Here is a 20,842-nt window from a genome sequence, read left to right on the forward strand (position 1 = left end):
ATGAGGACATTTCTAGTGTCCCCATAATTCAAATCGCTTAAAAAAACATGTCTTTTTTGAAAATGTAAAAATGCAGAAAGTTTTTTGTGAGGGATAGGTTTAGGGTTAGGGTTAGGGGATAGAATCTATAGTTTGTACAGTATAAACAAACATTGCCTATGGAGATTCCTCATAAGGATAGCCGCACCAATGTGTGTGTGTGTGTGTGTGTGTGTTTTGCACAGAAAGGTTAGCTGTACAAAGATATTATTTCAACCTTAATTTATATTATTACAACCTTCAGCTTATTTTGACTGATGTGTGCATTTTGCCACATTTATTTACAGTTTTAGTTTAAACAGATAATATATCACACTTTATTTGGAAACTAAATAAGGACTAGAGAATATACAATTACTACTGAGTTCTTGACAGTACAGTTTAAAAGGATAGTTCCCCCAAAAATGAAAATTCTGTTGTCATTTGTTTGTTGTTCCCAACCCATATGACTTTCTTTCTTCTATAGAGCATAAAACAAGATGTTATGCAGAATGAGAGCCTCAGTCACCATTCACTTTCATTGTATGGAAAAAAGATGGAATGAAAGTGAATTCTGACTGAGACTAACATACTTACTAATATCTCCTTTTGTATTTAACAGATTAAACAAAGTCTTACAGGTCTGAAACAACAATAAGGTGATAAATTCATAAATTATGACAAAATGTTCATTTTTGGGTGACCTATGCCTTTAAAGTAGAAAAAATGGTATTCCGTACTTTGTCAGTTGTGTGCAGGGCACAGTTCGACCCAAAACCTTGACTAGTTCATTTTTCATGAAAATGTTTTAGATAAGACCTTAGACAGACCAAGCCAAAGAACAACTATCTCAAGGTCTGTAGAAATCCACAGTAAATGTAAAAAATAATAATAATAAATGCTTACAAACAAGACTAACTCACTAGTTCTCACCCACACACAGACAGTCTAAATTGCTTTACAGAGAAGCAAAGAAATCAGCATGATAAGAGTAAGTGCAGACAACATTTCAAAACTGGGTCATGGTGAATCATTAGAATTAAAAAGTGAAGAAGATAACTTTTAATTATCTGTTTCATGTTGTCTTTATCTAAATGAAAATATCTGTGTGGACAGCCTAAGTGCAAAACCAAGCTAAAATCCCATCCTAGGTAATTCCCATCTGATAACATGAAAAGCCATTACATAAAACAATTCAAATAATTTCATGTCAACAGTGGTTGGCATTGAAAATAAGCAGACATCTGCTGACTAGCACTTTGACACGTTTCTCATCGCCTGTCCCCAGCCGTCAGCATTGGGGTTGTCCTTGGCAGATATCAAGGCTTAAAAACGCACCACCCTCTCAGCCTATTCCACCAGCTCTGAGGACACTTCACATCACTGTGGTTTCCCAGACTCTATTCTCTGGAACATTCCTAGTGGCACAATACAAAGTGTCAGCCAGGAGTGGAGTGTTGCTGGTGCTAGTAGCAGTTGCCATGTCTCTGTCAGGAGAAGTTTGTGTGGTGACAGGAGCATGTGGCTTTCTGGGAGAAAAGCTGGTCAGACTCTTGCTGGAGATGGAGAAGCTTGCAGAGGTCCGACTGTTGGACAGAAACATCCGGTCTGAGCTTATACAGTCACTGGATGGTTAGTACATACTCCCCTTACAGAATTTCTGATCCAAATTAACAAATCCCTGTTGTATTTGTCTTTATAGTGGTGTCTGTTGGTCACTTTTTGTGTTTCTCTCTTTTGTCAATTGTCTTTTCCATTCATCATTAATACATATATTTGCAACTCTTCACGTTTCAAATTTCAGACTTTTCGACCTCCTTGCTTCTTAAGAAGAAACAAACTGAACAAAATGCGTATTTTTTTATATGCGTATATATATATATGTATATATATATATATATATATATATATATATATATATATATATATATTTTTTTTTTTTTTTTTTTTTTTTTTTCAGTTTGACATTCTTGTATCTTTGACTGTTTTGGTTCTCAGATTGCAGAGGAGAGACTAAACTGAGTGTGTTTGAGGGGGATATCAGGGACCGTGAGTTGCTGAGAAGAGCCTGCAGGGGAGCAGCACTTGTTTTTCACACTGCATCTCTCATTGATGTCATTGGAGCAGTTGAATACAGTGAATTGCATGGAGTCAATGTTAAAGGTCAGAGGTCTATGGCTGGTCTTTGGCAAGCAATAACAAGACTGAATTTGATCAAAGAAAAAACAACCTGCTGAAAATAAAAGGATTTTTAGATTAGCGATTTTTGATTTATGAGGTTTGTGGTTAAAATTATTTGAAGAGACTAACTGTTTATGTGCTTAATGAATGGCATGTCCATATGTAGTAATCAATTTTAAAGGTTTTTGAGCACACGACAGCTTCAAAATGTACATTTGAGGTATAACTATAAATTTATGTTGTATCACAAAACATAAAAGTCTCGAGCAATGTTAACCACAGCCCTTATTTTACTTGTAAACCAAATTAATTCTAAAAACCATTCGAAATTCCAAGGGAATCCATGGCTCGAAAATGCTAATTCTCTTGAACAGCTCTACATTTGTTTGACAGTAAAAAGACAATGAGAGAAAAACTAAAAAGGTATGGTATTTGAAATAAGTCTTATAAGTAGCTCAACTGGTAGAGCATGGTGCTAGCAACAGCAAGATCATTGGTTTGATTCCCAGGGAACACACAAACTGATACAAAATCAACCTTCAATGAACTGTAAATTGCCATGGATTAAAGCATCTGATAAATGCATAAATGTAAATGTAAGTCAGGTAGGGTCAATTACTGTGGGTGATACTTGCATTAGACACATGCATAAAAAAATCAGCACAAATTGACTCTGACAGACAAAAATATTGAAACATAGCACAATATTACACTAAAAATCAGAAAGGGTCAATGAAAATTTGATCTGTTTTCCATGACAGGAACACAACTACTGCTTGAGACATGCATTCAAGAGAATCTGGCTTCCTTTATTTACACTAGCAGCATTGAGGTCGCTGGTCCCAATCCCAGAGGTGAACCAATCATCGACGGTAATGAGGACACTCCTTATTCCTCCTGTCTTAAATTTAACTACAGCAAAACCAAGGAGGAGGCTGAACGGATTTGCCTTCAGGCCCATGGAGAGCTGCTCCGCAACGGAGGTCAGCTGGCTACTTGCGCATTAAGGCCCATGTACATCTATGGAGAGGGCTGTCGTTTTACATTAGGCCACATGAGGGATGGGATCCGCAATGGAAATGTGCTGCTGAGAACCTCGCGTCGTGAGGCAAAAGTGAATCCTGTATATGTAGGAAACGTAGCCCTAGCACATCTGCAGGCTGCTCGAGCCCTCAGAGATCCTCAAAAGAGAGCAGTAATGGGTGGAAACTTCTACTACATTGCAGACGACACCCCACCTGTCAGCTACTCAGACTTCAACTATGCTGTTCTTTCACCACTCGGCTTTGGGATACAAGAGAGGCCTATTCTGCCCTTTCCCCTTCTTTATCTTCTGTCATTCCTCATGGAATTACTGCATGTTGTGCTCCGCCCCTTTTTTAGATTTACCCCACCCCTAAATAGGCAGCTACTGACCATGTTAAACACACCCTTTAGTTTCTCATATCAAAAGGCCCACAGGGATTTCGGATATACACCTCGCTACAACTGGGAAGAGGCACGCAGGCGCACCACTGATTGGCTAGCATCTGTCTTATCCACAGAGACGCAACAAGTTCACTTGAAATAAATTAAAATCTTGTGTATAAATACAGTGCTTCCCATATTTCTCAATCTGTCATCATGTTCTGGTTGTTGGTTTATTGTAAACTGTCCTTCTCTGGAGATCCAGTGTAGCAGATATACAAACATAGAATTAACTCTATTTATGTATTAGTTGTGTAGTTTGGCATGAAATATAATCAGTGAATAATGCATGCCTTACATTATGAAAATATTATTTCTAGCAAATGACTGTATATTATGTTTGTTCTTGTATGAATATAAAAAATAGAAATAAATATCATCAATATTAAAACAACATTGTATTTCTTATTCCAGCACACTGCAAGTAATAGTAATTATTATTATTCTATTTATTAATGATGATGATAATAATAATAATTTCTAATAATTTTATTTTTCTGACTCCATAAGCATATTGTATAATTTAATGAATAATTTAAACAATAATGGATACTTTTTTTTTTTTTTTTTTAAACTGGGTACGAAAATTAAACGTAACAAGACAAAAATACTGGAGAAAAAAAAAAAGTCTTTATTTTTCAGTGCAAAAGATGCCTCTGTGGGGGAGTCTGAAGAAGCAAACAGCTGAAAATAATATCTGTCAAGTGGGGCCATTTGATTGTGTTAATTTCACTTTCACTTCACATCTCTTCTGACAATCCAGCTAAAACTGTTTTGAAAGCACAGGGTTTACACTGTGCTAAAGTCCAGAGTCCAGCCTGCGGGCAAACAATCAAACATTTCATCTATGTGAGGTCATAGGTTCACATTCAACTGCAGGCAATGCAGCATAGATCAATCGTTTTTCAGTTGTTGTAGAGAAAGCTTACTAAAGCCCACTAGCTATATTTGCGATCCAGCGGTCTCTATATCACAAGATGAATGCTTGGAAATTAATGTCTCTCTCATCTATATGCTGGCATGGGTTATAAGAGCGCACCAGTGAGTGAAAAGCTCTCCAAAAGGCCCTTCATCTCACTTAATCGGATATTGCAACATTTTTCTCAGAACCAGGCATTGTGTAACAGATTGTGGCTGACTATTAAGTGGATTCCAGGCTTCTTAGTGCTATTAGTTGAAGAACAATAACAAAGATGATGCAGAAAAAGGAAGAATGATTTTACATCTTGGAACTCAGAGCCAGCAATAATGTTTTACTCAGTTGATTTGGCACTGTTGATCATTATATCCAATGAAGAAATGGTTTGGAAATGGATAAAGGTTTTGGCTTATGTCTCAATGTTTGTCACCTCTACTGTGGGTAAGTTCTTTCAGTATTACATCCAGCCATGTTCAGCTAAATCTTCATTAAGTTTTTTGTGTCAGTTCTAATGGTTATTTCTGAACGCTCCAAAATGAATGATTCACGGTGTGCTGTATTATAGACTTGCTTATACCTGATTATAAACAACTAATGTCTGTGGTAAACTTTTCACAGATTACCTCACATCATAAACTTAAGTACATATGTTTTATATAAAAAAGGTTATAATGTATCTGTTTGCAGTGGTACATTAATTTGACTTAATCAGTAGTTATTAATGCCAAATTTGAGTTCAAATGTATACAAACCCATTGTTATGTTTCATACTTCCTGACCGCCAGGGCAGTGTTTCGTAGTGTATGTTCTCTTGTGGTTCCCGCAGGTTGAGAGCTGTATACCTCTGTCTGTGACGTCACCGATGTTATAATATGGGGCGTCACACAGACTTCCTCATTTCTCTTTACACGACTGATCAGTTCAGAGCTCAAACAACTATAGCCTGGTGACATGTTTGTCGGATCCTCGAATTAGTTCGTCCTCCACAGGATGTTATTAGTGACCCTCCTTGTGATCAGAATTTTTTGACGATAAAGATCAACGAAGCTATTGTGAAGCGCAAGCAGAGTAACTACCCCTTGAGCCTTGCTCAGGAAAGCTTACTTAAAGTAGTGTTAATTTTTCACACACATTATATCTGTATAAACATGCACACACACACACACACACATATAATATATATATATATATATATATATATACAGGTGCATCTCAATAAATTAGAATGTCGTGGAAAAGTTCATTTATTTCAGTAATTCAACTCAAATTGTGAAACTCGTGTATTAAATAAATTCAATACACACAGACTGAGGTAGTTTAAGTCTTTGGTTCTTTTAATTGTGATGATTTTGGCTCACATTTAACAAAAACCCACCAATTCACTATCTCAAAAAATTAGAATACATCATAAGACCAATAAAAAAAACATTTTTAGTGAATTGTTGGCCTTCTGGAAAGTATGTTCATTTACTGTATATGTACTCAATACTTGGTAGGGGCTCCTTTTGCTTTAATTACTGCCTCAATTTGGCATGGCATGGAGGTGATCAGTTTGTGGCACTGCTGAGGTGGTATGGAAGCTCAGGTTTCTTTGACAGTGGCCTTCAGCTCATCTGAATCTTTTGGTCTCTTTTTTCTCATTTTCCTCTTGACAATACCCCATAGACTCTCTATGGGGTTCAGGTCTGGTGAGTTTGCTGGCCAGTCAAGCACACCAACACCATGGTCATTTAACCAACTTTTGGTGCTTTTGGCAGTGTGGGCAGGTGCCAAATCCTGCTGGAAAATGAAATCAGCATCTTTAAAAAGCTGGTCAGCAGAAGGAAGCATGAAGTGCTCCAAAATTTCTTGGTAAACGGGTGCAGTGACTTTGGTTTTCAAAAAACACAATGGACCAACACCAGCAGATGACATTGCACCCCAAATCATCACAGACTGTGGAAACTTAACACTGGACTTCAAGCAACTTGGGCTATGAGCTTCTCCACCCTTCCTCCAGACTCTAGGACCTTGGTTTCCAAATGAAATACAAAACTTGCTCTCATCTGAAAAGAGGACTTTGGACCACTGGGCAACAGTCCAGTTCTTCTTCTCCTTAGCCCAGGTAAGACGCCTCTGACGTTGTCTGTGGTTCAGGAGTGGCTTAACAAGAGGAATACGACAACTGTAGCCAAATTCCTTGACATGTCTGTGTGTGGTGGCTCTTGATGCCTTAACCCCAGCCTCAGTCCATTCCTTGTGAAGTTCACCCAAATTCTTGAATCGATTTTGCTTGACAATCCTCATAAGGCTGCGGTTCTCTCGGTTGGTTGTGCATCTTTTTCTTCCACACTTTTTCCTTCCACTCAACTTTCTGTTAACATGCTTGGATACAACACTCTGTGAACAGCCAGCTTCTTTGGCAATGAATGTTTGTGGCTTACCCTCCTTGTGAAGGGTGTCAATGATTGTCTTCTGGACAACTGTCAGATCAGCAGTCTTCCCCATGATTGTGTAGCCTAGTGAACCAAACTGAGAGACCATTTTGAAGGCTCAGGAAACCTTTGCAGGTGTTTTGAGTTGATTAGCTGATTGGCATGTCACCATATTCTAATTTTTTGAGATAGTGAATTGGTGGGTTTTTGTTAAATGTGAGTCAAAATCATCACAGTTAAAAGAACCAAAGACTTAAACTACTTCAGTCTGTGTGCATTGAATTTATTTAATACACGAGTTTCACAATTTGAGTTGAATTACTGAAATAAATGAACTTTTCCACGACATTCTAATTTATTGAGATGCACCTGTATATATATATATATATATATATATATATATATATATATATATATATATATATATATATATATATATATATATATATATTTAATTTATTTTTTTTAAATGTTGGTACTTTTGATTACTGGACAACCATGGATAAACCAGAGCAGTGTGTCCAATGCGCCAGCACACTGGAGTCTTTTGATGGCCACCAACTTTGTCCACCGTGTTTAGGGTTGATCATCTTCGGGAAGCATTCACCAATCCTTGCATGAATTGTTCAATAATGTCAGTGGCTCAGAGAGAGGCTAGGCTCGCTAGATTTGATGGTGCATATGAAGAGTCTGTGACCAAACCTACTCAAGGGGTAAAAAAGGCTTTGAAACGTCACACACCAGATAAGGTTGAAAGGCATCAAAAGAAGAAAAGAGCGATGCAAGGATTAGCACAGTAGGTGCAGTCACTGTCATCTGACATGGAGAAGATAAAATCTCTCTTACTGTCATTAAATTAGAACCCTGCCAATGTCGTAGTGGAGGAACCTGCGTTATCAGACAGGGTATATGAAAACATTGACGCCCTCTCTACAGCAGCATCAAATACCACATTCCAACACAATCTGTTGGAAGTAGAAGACTCCTTGTCTGATCCACAATTTGCACCCCTCACTGAGCCACAACCAACTACGGCATCTCAAGACTTTAGTGACATCTCACTGACATCTCAAGGTTCTTCAAAAAGCCAGACATTCTCCCTGCAGACAGCTATGAAGATAGCTCTTGTAAAGCTGGGCCTGGATACCCCGCCTGCTCATGGGGCAGGACCCAGTGCCTTTTTCAGGAAAACAATAGCAGCTAGTGAATTCTCTGTGCCAGTGTGTAAGGATTTTGTTGCTGAGTTTTCAACAGCCTTAAGTTCAGAGACACAGTGCCCAGTAGTCCGCACCTTATCTAGTATGGAGGAGGTGGTAGAGAACAACCTAGCAACATGCCTGCAGTAGACCCTTGCATTGCAGCACTGGTAGTTTCACCAGATGAGGCATTGCGACCAAATCCACGTTGCCCCAGTACTGAATGCAGACGCACAGGTGACCTTATTGTTAAGGCTCACAATACAGCGACCCGGGTGGGCCAGCTCTCTTAATTCCCTGGCTCACCTACTGCTAGCATTACAAGCCTCATTAATAGACAATAGAGGAGACCAGATACAGGATGTTCTTCTGAGTACAACTCTGCAGATGATGGGTTACATAGCCCAAGATCTAGGCAGACTGGTAGGCTTCTGCCTGATACATGTAGAGTCATGACAGAACCTTGCCTCTCGTTCCAGAACCGGCAGTGAAGGACACACTGGACCATCACACTTCTCTGGCTGAAACACATCAACAGGAAAGTGCAATGAGAGCTTTTCAATCTAGACCCTCAGTACCCACAGGGAGCTATTTAAGCCTCTCTCGCTTTCCCAGCCCTAGACAGATTAGAAAACCATGCTATGCTAGCCACACAATTGCCTCCCATGAGTGCCGAGCACAGCCTCCATGACAACCACCTCAGTGTCGGGAGACACGACACCCAACCCAACAACCTACATTGGACATTGGGGTGAGGAAAACCAGACTTTGACCCGCCACGGCCGATGATGGGGTTCCTGTCAACTCGACATCTAGCCTACTGGCAAAGTTGTGTCAAGGACCTCTGGGTGATATGCACAATGACAGAAGGCTACAGACTGCAATTCCGTTATCTGCCCCCTCTAAGTTTTCAACCCAAGGTTACCAAGGTTCGAGAACCATCTCGGGCCTTGATACTTTTTCAGGAGATTGGTTCCATCCTGGAAAAGGAAGCATATAGAGAAAGTGGACCCCCACACTCTAAACAAAGTATTTTATTCAACTTATTTCATAATTCTAAAGAAAGGAGGGGGTCAGCGACAAATTCTGGACCTCCGTCAACTAAACAAGTTTTAAAAGTTCTTTCCATTTGTTGCGCACTGTGGCTGTCCTGCAAGGGGTTCGACAAAGGGACTGGTTCACCCTGGTGGACCTAAAAGATGCCTACTTTCACATTCTGATAGCACCAGAGCACAGAAGTTTCCTTCGCTTTGCCTTCAAAGGACACATATACCAGTTCAGGGTTCTTTTATTTGGCCTGTCTCAGGCTCCAAGAATATTTACCAGATGTATGCAAGCAGTACTGACCCCCCTGATGCTCCAGGGAGTGAGAATTTTGCCATATCTGGATGATTGGCTAGTGTGTGCCCCTTCAGCGGAACAGGCCATCCATGATACGCATGTACTTTTAGCACACATAGAAGCACTGGGCCTCACAGTAAACAGAGATAAAAGCAATCCTCGCAATGATGCCAGTTCATAGGGATGATAATTGACTCTCAGTCGATGATGGCCTCACTGCCGCCGGATCGTGATCAACGATCATTACACCGATCAGGAGACTGAGATTGGGATAATGAGTACCCTACTTAACACTGCTGCATCTGCAGGGACTGCTTACAGCCACAGCACTGGTTGTTGCACCAGGGAAGCTTCATGTCAGACCCTTGCAGATGTGGTTGACAGCTCTGCGTTTAAATCCGGTGCGTCTTAAACATACTTTGGTGTGCATCTCTCTGAAGTGCTGGGCTGCTCTTTAAAGATGGTAATCTAGGAACTTCCTTCAATCTGGAGTGACCATGGGACAACTCCCATCATGCAGGGAGGTAATAGCAACAGATGCCTCCAAAACCAGCTAGGGTGCAGTGTGGCATCACAGAGGAGTACGGGGAGAATGGTCAGATCATACTGCCTCCCTGTCCTACAGGGTCGTCAGGTACTTGTGCACACAGATAACCTGTGTACCGTCTTCCATATAAACCACTACAGGGGGTACCAGGTCACAAGCTCTGCTTGCTCTCATACTGAAGCTCTGGAAATGGGCTTACCCCAGGTTGCTCTCCTTAAGGGCAATGCACCTAGCAGGGGTGAGGAACAGCACAGCGGACACCCTGTCCTGCAATGTACTGAATCCCGGCCAATGGAGACTGCATCCAGAGGTTGTAAAGAGCATTTGGCAGACATTCAGCAAGGCATAGGTGGAAATGTTTGCCTCCGCAGATAAAACTCACTGACATCTATGGTTCTCAGAACAGAACAGAACAGGTCAGGATGCATTCGCCCACAACTTATAACACTGGTAATGTCACACACAGGGGTCATGGAGTGACCTTTTTGGTATACAGCTCACAATCTGCAGGAACCACAGGAGAACATCCACTCTGAAGCACCGCCCCTGGTGGTCATCCACTAGTCACATAACCACAGTTACATATGTAACTAGCATTCCATTGAAAGCTCAAAAATGTAATTAAGTCAGAGTCACATATATTTAGTATTAGACATAGAATTTCAAAATATTTTGTCATCTTTTTTTTTTTTAATCCCCTTTTCTCCCAATTTAGTATGCCCACTACTTAGTAGGTCCTCGTGGTGGTGCGGTTACTCACCTCAATCTGGGTGGTGGAGGACAAGTCTCAGTTGCCTCCGCTTCTGAGACAGTCAGTCCACGCATATTATCACGTGGCTCGTTGTGCGTGACACCGCGGAGACTTCCAGCATGTGGAGGCTCATTCTACTCTCCGCGATCCACGCACAAATTACCACTTGCTCCATCGAGAGCGAGAACCACTAATCGCGACCACGAGGAGGTTACCATGTGACTCTACCCTCCCTATCAACTGGGCCAATTTGGTTGCTTAGGAGACCTGGCTGGAGTCACTCAGCACATCCTGGATTCAAACTCACAACTCCAGGGGTGGTAGTCAGCATCAATACTCGCTGAGTTATCCAGGCCCCCTGTCATTTTTATTAGATAGAAATATAGATGAGGTAGAAATTTCTTGTTAAAGGAATCGTACACCCAAATTGACAATTCTGTCATTATTTACTCACCCTAATTTCATTCCAAACATATGACTTTTTTCTTAAGTGGAATGCAAAAGGAGGTATTTAAAAAAAAATTGTGATCTCTGATTTCCATGCAATAGCAGCTGATAGTGACTCACTTTAATGCTTAAAAAAGACCTAAATTGTCATGAAACTGCAGTGTTCAATGTGTTGAATTCAACAATCACAACATTCTTAAAAAAATATGGTGTTTTGCAGAAAAAAAAAAGAAAGTCATATGGGTTTGGAACAACATAAAGGTGAGCAAAAAAAGACTGAATTTTCATTTTGGGATTAAATATTCCTGTTAAGGCAAACTATTATATGCATTACTGCAGAATGCTGACAGTATCAATTAAATATTCAATTCAACAGGTACTAGTTAAATTAACATAAGCCTGGAAACAAGCAAAAAAGTGATTTGATTTACCTCTCTACAATACAGCAGACAGACAAAGTATGTTGAAACATGTCTTCCTTTAAAGATATGAACCTGGTTAAATTGATTAAAGCTGGTGAAGCTACCAATTATACATCAATCAAATATCAAAACTACTTTTTGGGGAAACTATGCACACAGTTCCCACACAGAATTACCTGCATACAATTTTGAAGGTGGTGAGGACGTATCCCGAATGAAGTGTGCTGACTTCAAAAACACCACGTGGCTAGAATACAAACAAGGCGCCAAGCTGCAGGTTCAGTACCTGCTCCTGACACGAAAGAATGCAGACTGTGCCAGCCTCTTTTCACAGGACTGCCTCAGTCACACCAAGAAACACACCTCTTACTTCAACTCATCACTCCCCACTAAAGTCATCGTCCATGGATACAGGTGAAACATCTTTGGCAATAGGAAAGCATTCACTGCGAATAATCCTTTACACAGATCTCATTATTTACTACTGTCTCACCCTTTCTTTTAGGGCTCTGGGCAGTAAGCCCTCTTGGGTGAGTGGCTTAGCACAGGCGCTACTGCGTGAAGAGGATGTGAACATTTTGGTGGTGGACTGGGTCTATGGAGCATCCTTTGCTTATAACCGGGTAGTAGAGAACTACAAGGAGGTGGCAGTGCAGATTTCAGTTCTCATTAATCAACTTATGGTTAGAGTCATTGCTTTGATTCATTTCCAAACCTTTCTGTTCAATTCATTGTGGTATTAGAATACTTAATTACCAGTGTTGTATAAAGTATCCATTCGTTATACTTAAGAAAAAGTAAAGATACCTTCATGAAAATTGACTCAAGTAAAAGTTAAAGTAGCTTGTGAGAAAAATACTTAAGTAAAAGTATTAAAGTAACAGATTTTAAATTTACTTAAGTATCAAAAGTACAAGTAGATCGCATAAATTACGGAACAGCTAATTAAACCCATGGCAACTTATTTGATTGGTGGTGCTCATCATTTACTCATTCTCATGCCATCCCAGATGTGTATGCCTTTTTTTCTTCTGCTGAACACAAAGATTTTTAGAAAATATCTCTGCTCTGTAGGTCCATACAATGCAAGTGAATGGTGACCAGATATTTGAAGCTCCAAAAAGGAGATAAAGACAACATTAAACTAATCCATACGACTACAGTGGTTTAATCAATGTCTTCTGAAGAGATCCATTTGGTTGAGGGTGAGAACAGACCAAAATATAATATATCCTTTTTCACTATACATGTTGCCACTGCAGTCTTAAGGCACGATCATGATTTCAAGCTCGATTACACTTCCTAGTGCTTCACACATGTGCGGAGCACTAGATGGCACTATAGGAAGTGTAATTGAGCTTGAAATCATGATCGCCAGGGTGAATGCTGTCAAAATGTACAGTGAAAAAGGAGTTATATTTTGGTCTGTTCTCACCCAAAACCAACTGGATTGCTTCAGAAGACATTGATTAAACCACTGGAGTCTAATGGATTACTTTTATGCACCCTTAATTTGCTTTTCAGAGCTTCAAATGTCTGGTCACCATTCACTTATACCGAAAGGACATACAGAACAGAGATATTCTTCTAAAAAAATATTTTGTGTGCGTGTTCTGCAGAACAAAGAAAGTCATATCTGGGATGGGATGAGGGTAAGAAAATGATGAGAGAATTTTAATGTTTGAGTGAACTATCCCTTTAATAATGCATTCAAGTCATGTGAATTATCATATTTATGAGATTAGTGTACATGAACACCACCACAAAATCGTAAATTCAGTGAGATTGTCTTTGATTGCCAATTTTCTGAGATGGTGGCATGTCAATTTAAGAAATATGTCAAAAAGCAAATTCAAAATTACAGGTGCAGTTTCTTGTCTTCCCCAGTGGAGAGAGACGATAGAACACACGTTATCTAGCATTGATTCAGAGTCATGATTCGCAAAATGAATCATTCAGAACACTTTTTGAATCTTTTTGATTGGTTCAATGGAATCAAATTTAAAAGATTTGACTCAAATGAATCAGATATCACTGTCGCCGATCTGCATGTATTTTTGCATGTACAGCTTGTTATTTTTTGTGGTTTTCAGTCGCAAAAGTAACGAAAGGGTCTGGAGAAATGTACTGGAGTATAAATATAAATTTTTAGTGAAGTAAAAGTCCAAAGAAATATTTATAATCAAGTAAATTACAAATATTGAAAAACTGTACTTAAGTACAGTAACAAAGTATTTGTACTTCGTCACTATACACCTCTGTTGACTACTAAATACTACTGTGAGGTTTTATGTGAGCAGTGTTAATCTGCCAGTTAGTTCACAATGTTTAAAAATACAAGTAAACTCCCTGCTGAAAAGATCATATACAGCTAGTTTATCCTGGTTTGGTGTTGGTCTAGCTGGTGGACCAGCTTAGCCATGCTCTTTGTCAGCAAAAATGCTGGTCAACCAGCACAGCTGGTAGACCAAGGACTGATTGATTAAGTTAGTTAAGAAACCTGGTGGGTTTGCCACCAGTGGCAACCAAAACACAACATATGCTGGTGATCAGAAATGCTAGTCTTCACAAAAATTAAACTTGTTCACAATGATCAATAGATATGGATATAGAAAGCACAAAGTACAACAATTCAAAAGTACATATTTGCTGTCTTCTTTGCAGAAGGATGGAAGCACTCTGGAGTCTTTCCATTTCATTGGTGTGAGTCTTGGAGCACATGTTTGTGGATTTGTGGGGACCCTGTTTGAAGGCAAGCTGGGTCGAATTACAGGTAGTATATTAATATTGTATAGTACTAAAAATGTATTAAAATTATACATTCATGTATTTTAATTTGAAATAATTTTAACCCATGGGTTATTGATAAGGTTGTGCGATATGGCAAAAATGAGAAATCTTTTTGAAAAGTAGTTTAAAACATGTGTCAAGTTTTTAGAAATAGAATCTTTGTGTCAATGTTTGTTTCATACATTTTTGGAAAAACATTTATAGCATTTTCCACAAAAAAAAAATATATATATATACATATATATATGTATATATATATATATATTATTATTATTATTATTATTATTATTATTATTTAATGACTTTAATTTTGTCAAATGTTGTAACCATCAAGTAAAAGGTATTAAATACTTTCCGCACCTTGAAAACACAAGTGTACACAACTTAATTATTAATAAAAAAAAACAAAAAGTACAAATATTAGTTTTATTTTTAGTTCATTCTCGATCATGAGGGTAATAACTCCTTAAAACAAAATTGTTTCACTGCTTATTTTTAAAGAAATAAAAATAAAAGATTATTACAAACTACTTATAACAACATTTATTTTTTTTCAAGAATTTTAGCTTTTAATGAGACTTTTATTCATTTATTTATGTCTTCGGACAGAAACACCACAATTTTTTTTACTTAAAAACCCAGAAAAAAATAACAAAAGGATTTTAAATTGAAAACATAAGCATATTCATTATAGAGGAGAATTCCAGTAATTGTTTTGTGTGAATTGCATTTTTTTATGTTTTTTTTATTTATTTATTTATTTATTTTATAATTTAATAGATCTGGACAAAAAAAAAAGTGCCACGTCATTGACCCACATACAGCCAGTGTTGGGGAGTTACAGAATACACGTTATGGGATTACGTATTTAAAATACATTAGTATAATACAAAATATTAGTAACTATATTCCACTACAGTTACAATTTAAATCATTGGTATTTAGAATACAGTTACATTCAAAAAGTATTTTGATTACTGAAGAGATTACTTTGCATTTTATTGTCATTTGTTTCATTTAATATTTAGTCCTTTCAGATGGAAACCATTTATACATATAAATGATGCGATCCAAAGTGCAGTTGAACAGCGGTGAAACACTTTCTTATGATGAGTTACATTCATACAAGCAGACAGAGAAGTAAGTTTGAAGTAAGTTTGGAGCAGAAGAAATAGAAATAAACCTTGTGTAAATTGTCAGCTTTACGCCAAGCTAAAATGCTATTTCTAGCCATTTTACATGCACGTTACCAGGCACGATCATATTTTTTTATCAAGAACATTTACTTTGGATCATAATTTCTTTTTTTCTAGTAAGACCTTTGATATTAGGGTAAAAATCATATTCTTGATAATAATTTTTGTATTGTTTTCCTGTAAAAATACCAAAAAATCCTTAAAACAAGATCAATTTGATTTATCTTGTTTTAGAAACAACACTGCATAAGATATTTAGGTTTTTCAGAGAATGTATTTTTAACATGTGTATTTTGTCTTACTGTACTGGCAGAGTTTTTATAGTCAAAATAAGTGAAAAAATCTACCAGTGCTGAAGAAGTAATCCAAAGTATTTAGAATACGTTACTGACCTTGAGTAATCTAACAGAATACGTTACAAATGACATTTTACAGCATGTATTCTGTAATCTGTAGTGGATACATTTCAAAAGTAACCCTCCAACCCTGCATACAACTTATGTAATGATATTACATAAGGACTAAATGTAATGATAAACATGCCATCAGTCTTGAGAAAGACAGCCTACATGACAATCTATGCTGTTAATTTTATTCTGCTGAGACTTTTGAAGATGCTTGACAAAGTTGTGAGTGGAACAAATATCATCACTGCACCCCATTGAATGAGGCTTTTAGACTAAAGCAGAGGCAGAGAGAGCACTCCAAATAAACAGTTGTTCGGTCATACAGCCTTGAAAACAAAATAAGATCTTATTTGACCAATTAAAATGCAGTCTAACGTTTAATATGTAATTCTAAAATTAGCTTAATCCTAAAATTAAATTTAGAACATTTTGGTCCAATAAAAATGTATAGTAGACAGAATATCATAGATTTGAATTCTTTGTCCCTAGGTCTGGACCCAGCAGGCCCAATGTTCAAGAGTGCTGATCCATTTGACCGCCTAGATTCATCAGATGCCCTGTTTGTTGAGGCCATCCACACTGACTCTGACTGTAAGAGTGAATCACCTAAAAAAAAAAATTATATAGAACATGATCAGAACTTCTAATTTATTTAAAAACACAGTCTAATATTATCTCATGAACAGTGTGAATGGACGGCTTTTTTGACACCATGGCCATCTTGATTAATCATTCAACTAAAAGAGTTCTTATTAGTATGCCACTACTATTTTCATTATGGAAGCCATTTGTGTATAACTGAGCTGTCTTAATTGTGCAGACTTTGGCATATCCATTCCTGTCGGGCACATGGACTTTTTTTTAAATGGTGGAATGGACCAAGCTGGGTGCGCACACTCAAGGTTTCCTTCAAGTAAGTGGGTAAAAAGTGCTGACCAAACACTATCATAAAATTTTGTTTTATTTTGTGCTACGGAGAACTCCATAAAATATATCATATTATGCAATCTACATTAGACCACAATGAAATGTACTTTGCTACCTACTTTCCAGTGTACGGTTATGTCATTTGTGACCACATGAGGGCATTGCATGTTTACATGAGCGCCCTGAACAACTCCTGTCTGCTGGTTGGTTTCCCCTGCTCCAGTTATGAGGAATTCCTGGCAGGAAAGTGCATCAACTGTAAGGGCCCCTTCAATGGCACATGTCCACAAATAGGTAATGATGAGTAAGGAGAATAACTAACAGTAAAAAGTAACAATGGAGTGTTTGAAAGGGCAAATTTTTATTTATTTATTTATTTTGACATATTTGAGCCTATTTGTGAACACAAATAAGCAGAGTTATAAAAATTATTGATAAGCCTACTAAGTTAAAGTATCTAGCCAAACACTTGAGTGAAAGGAAAGAGGTTTAATTGTAACTAAGTATTTACAAGTTGTAGCACTTGCTAATTTCTTATTATGAGTATTGTTATAAGTATTCAGAAGTAAAAAGTAAACTTTTAAAGGTTTTGAAGTTGACTGATGAAATAGGTAATTGAAAATGCTAAAGACTAGTAAACACTAAAATAATGAGAAAAAAAAAAACTACAGATATTTGAAGATTTTAATTTTATTTTCATTCAGATTTTCCTTTTTAGATTTCATTTTATTTTTTGATGCACAAACTTGCAACCTAGTTAATAACTATGTCCAGGACAGAGCACATGTTCAGAAAACCTGTTACCTGAAATTATTCAACTTTAAATTTAGTTGCAGCTGATTTTATAGTTGCTTAAAATTTTAGTATAGTTGTTAGACTGATCGTTAATTGTATCCAAACTTGAGTGAAGTTCATTCAACATCAGCCATGGTTAATTAAAACACAAAGCTTTAAGTCAAAGACTCATAATTGATTCATAAGGACAAATGACCATAGTTATAGCCAATAACATGTTGTAAAGAATATATCAAAATAATGATTGCTAGCTGAACATGTACTAGGTGAATTAATCTAATCTTGAATGGGTTTGACCTTGCTGTTGTAGTTTGTTTAAAGGGATATTTCACCCAAAAATGAAAATTCTCTCATCATAAGTTAACTCTCATGTTATCACATTTGTGCATGACTTTCTTTCTTCTGCAGAACACAGTTGAAGAGTTTTTAGAAGAATATCTCAGCTCTGTAGATCCATACAATATGAGTGAATAGGGATAAAAAAAAATTGAAAGCTTTTTTGCATATGCATATGAATTCAGCATAAATGTAATCCATAAGCAGGGTTGGGGAGTAACGGAATACATGTAACGGGATTACGTATTTAAAATACAAAATATTAGTAACTGTATTCCACTACAGTTACAATTTAAATCATTGGTATTTAGAATACAGTTACATTCAAAAAGTACTTTGATTACTGAAGAGATTACTTTTCATTTTATTGTCATTTGTTTCATTTAATATTTAGTCCTTTCAGAGGGAAAACATTTATACATATAAATGATGCAATCCAAAGTGCATTTGAACAGCGGTGAAACACTTTCTTATGAAGTGTTACATTTATACGAGCACACAGAGAAGTAAGTTTGAAGTAAGTTTGGAGTAGAAGAAATTGAAATGATCTGTATTTTCCCAACTCTGTCCATAAGACTCCAGTGGTTAAATCTACAGCGGATTTAAAAAGTCAACGCACCCCTGTTAAAACCACAGGTTTTTGTGATGTAAAAAATTAAACAGAGATAAATCATATCAGACTTTTTGCACCTTTAATGTAAATTAAAGGTTATTCTAAGTTTTATTTTTTTTCTCTCTCTCTCTCTGAAATGTGTCATTTTGGTTTTCAGTGGCATTGCATAGGTTGTAATTTTTACATTAATTTTAATTTTTACATCCACTGTACATCTTCAGAAGCAATATAATAGGTATGGTTGAGAAACAGATCAATATTTAAGTCCGTTTTTACAATAAATTCTCCTCCTTGCCCAGTAAGTGGCGATATGCACAAAGAACGTGAATCACCAAAAACAAAATAAAAAGAATGTGAAAGTGGAGATTGATAGTAAAAAAGGACTTTAATATTGATCTGTTTCTCCCCCACATGTATCATATCTCTTCTGAAGACATGGATTTAACCACTGGAGTCATTTGGATTACTTTTATGCCGCCTTTATGTGCTTTTGGAGCTTCAAATGTTTGGTACCCAGTCACTTGCATTGTATAGACATACAGACCCATTTTTGGGTGAACTATCCCTTTAAGTTAAGATGTTTAGTCAGCCTTGACTTTTCCTTTGTGTGCTTAAGTACCTTGCCATAGCTGTTCAAACTTTATCACTTGAAGCTGAATATGTAACAAACTGATAACATTCTAAACGACACATCCCTTTGATGTATCGTGGGTCAGCTCAAGTATGGTCCTTCAAGTCTGTGTCTTTGTGTGTGTATTTTAGGCTTGTTAAAGAACAATGGGATAACAGTGTCTCCCCTGCTGAATCAAGAGAAAGTCTTCCTCCTGACCACTGATGCACCTCCGTATTGTGGTGTGTATTTCTTTAAGTGTATATATTTTCATTTATGCAACAGTTAGTTCCGGTTCTTAATCTAATTGGACGAGTGTGTTCCAAGAGTGACGATATTTAGTATAACAGCATTGGGATGCTTTACTGTTTGTATCACTTTGCTTGTCTGTGTTTGTGGCACTCCCTATAGGTTGACAGTCTGTGGGTTGTCGATAATACATGTGAAATCCATGGAAATATCTGGACCACTGTACTAAATCATTAAATTAATTGTTTGTGTCAATCAAAATGAGTAATTAGAAATACAGCATTAGATTTACAGCCAAATAAGCAAATTCAAAATACTGTATATTTTCTATTTAAACAAAAATGGAACGTGTCTGCCTCATCATCTTCCTCAGCACATCACATCCTTGTGGAGTTGAAGGTTTCCCCTTTAGATAAGACTGCTGAAGTTCAGCTCACCCTGATCTCTGCGGGATACCCTGAAACAGAGCTAAAACTCAAGCTGTGAGTTTTACCAGCAACTCATTTCAATTATGTATTTTCAGTGGGATTAATTATGGATTAATTGGGGAAATGGTTGTGTGCCATAATCTGTTCATTTATTGATACTTTATATTCATTCATGTGTGTGAACATGTTTGTTAGTTGGGCAAATGTATATTGATTACTATATATTACTATATTAGTAATATATTGTAATATATTACTGTATTACTACTATACTACAGATATACAAATGAAACTGGGTGCAAAAGGGTGACTGGACACCCCGAGTGGCTGTGTAAAATTGACTCGATGCAGCTGAAAAACACCGGAGCACGAATCTACAGACAAGGCAACATCCACTTCGAGTACATATGCATCTCCGAATTCCCTCGAAACAGGTAAAAGTAGTTTTACCGTTTGTTCTTGAAAATCCCTTTCATCTTTCTGAATGCTCAGATCTATTACACAATGTTTAGAATGGAAGTGGAGGGTGCATGCACTATGTACTCTAATACTATATTTGTGTTTTATGTGCAGAGGGATGGATCCATTATGTGTGAAGAACATTCATATTGGAAGGGGAGTACCATGGTCACATGACTTTGTCCAGGTGTGCTAAATTAGGAGATTACTATTACACCACACAAGATCTCTTTAAGAGAGGTGATGCATTAAGCAGGTAACCAGCTTTTAAAGCTTTATGCGTGTATGCTGAATACTGCTTTATATTATACAACAGATTAGTGAGACTC

General features: G+C 37.3%; 2 protein-coding genes across 2 annotated transcripts; both read left to right on the top strand.

Moving 5' to 3' along the window:
• Positions 1-1,382: 1,382 nt before the first annotated feature.
• LOC127448584 (3 beta-hydroxysteroid dehydrogenase/Delta 5-->4-isomerase-like) lies at positions 1,383-4,028 on the top strand. Its single transcript, XM_051711241.1, has 3 exons — positions 1,383-1,650; positions 2,017-2,181; positions 2,961-4,028. Exons 1-3 carry the CDS (start codon positions 1,500-1,502, stop codon positions 3,767-3,769), a joined length of 1,125 nt encoding a protein of 374 aa, XP_051567201.1. The 5' UTR covers positions 1,383-1,499; the 3' UTR covers positions 3,770-4,028.
• Positions 4,029-4,597: 569 nt separating this feature from the next.
• LOC127448581 (phospholipase A1 member A-like) lies at positions 4,598-20,790 on the top strand. Its single transcript, XM_051711237.1, has 11 exons — positions 4,598-5,026; positions 11,898-12,117; positions 12,209-12,386; positions 14,368-14,476; positions 16,586-16,687; positions 16,917-17,009; positions 17,150-17,317; positions 19,530-19,619; positions 20,000-20,108; positions 20,333-20,488; positions 20,628-20,790. Exons 1-11 carry the CDS (start codon positions 4,915-4,917, stop codon positions 20,707-20,709), a joined length of 1,419 nt encoding a protein of 472 aa, XP_051567197.1. The 5' UTR covers positions 4,598-4,914; the 3' UTR covers positions 20,710-20,790.
• The last annotated feature ends 52 nt before the right edge of the window (positions 20,791-20,842 follow it).

This window comes from Myxocyprinus asiaticus, chromosome 11, assembly GCF_019703515.2.
Source record: "Myxocyprinus asiaticus isolate MX2 ecotype Aquarium Trade chromosome 11, UBuf_Myxa_2, whole genome shotgun sequence".
Lineage (NCBI taxonomy): Eukaryota > Metazoa > Chordata > Actinopteri > Cypriniformes > Catostomidae > Myxocyprinus > Myxocyprinus asiaticus.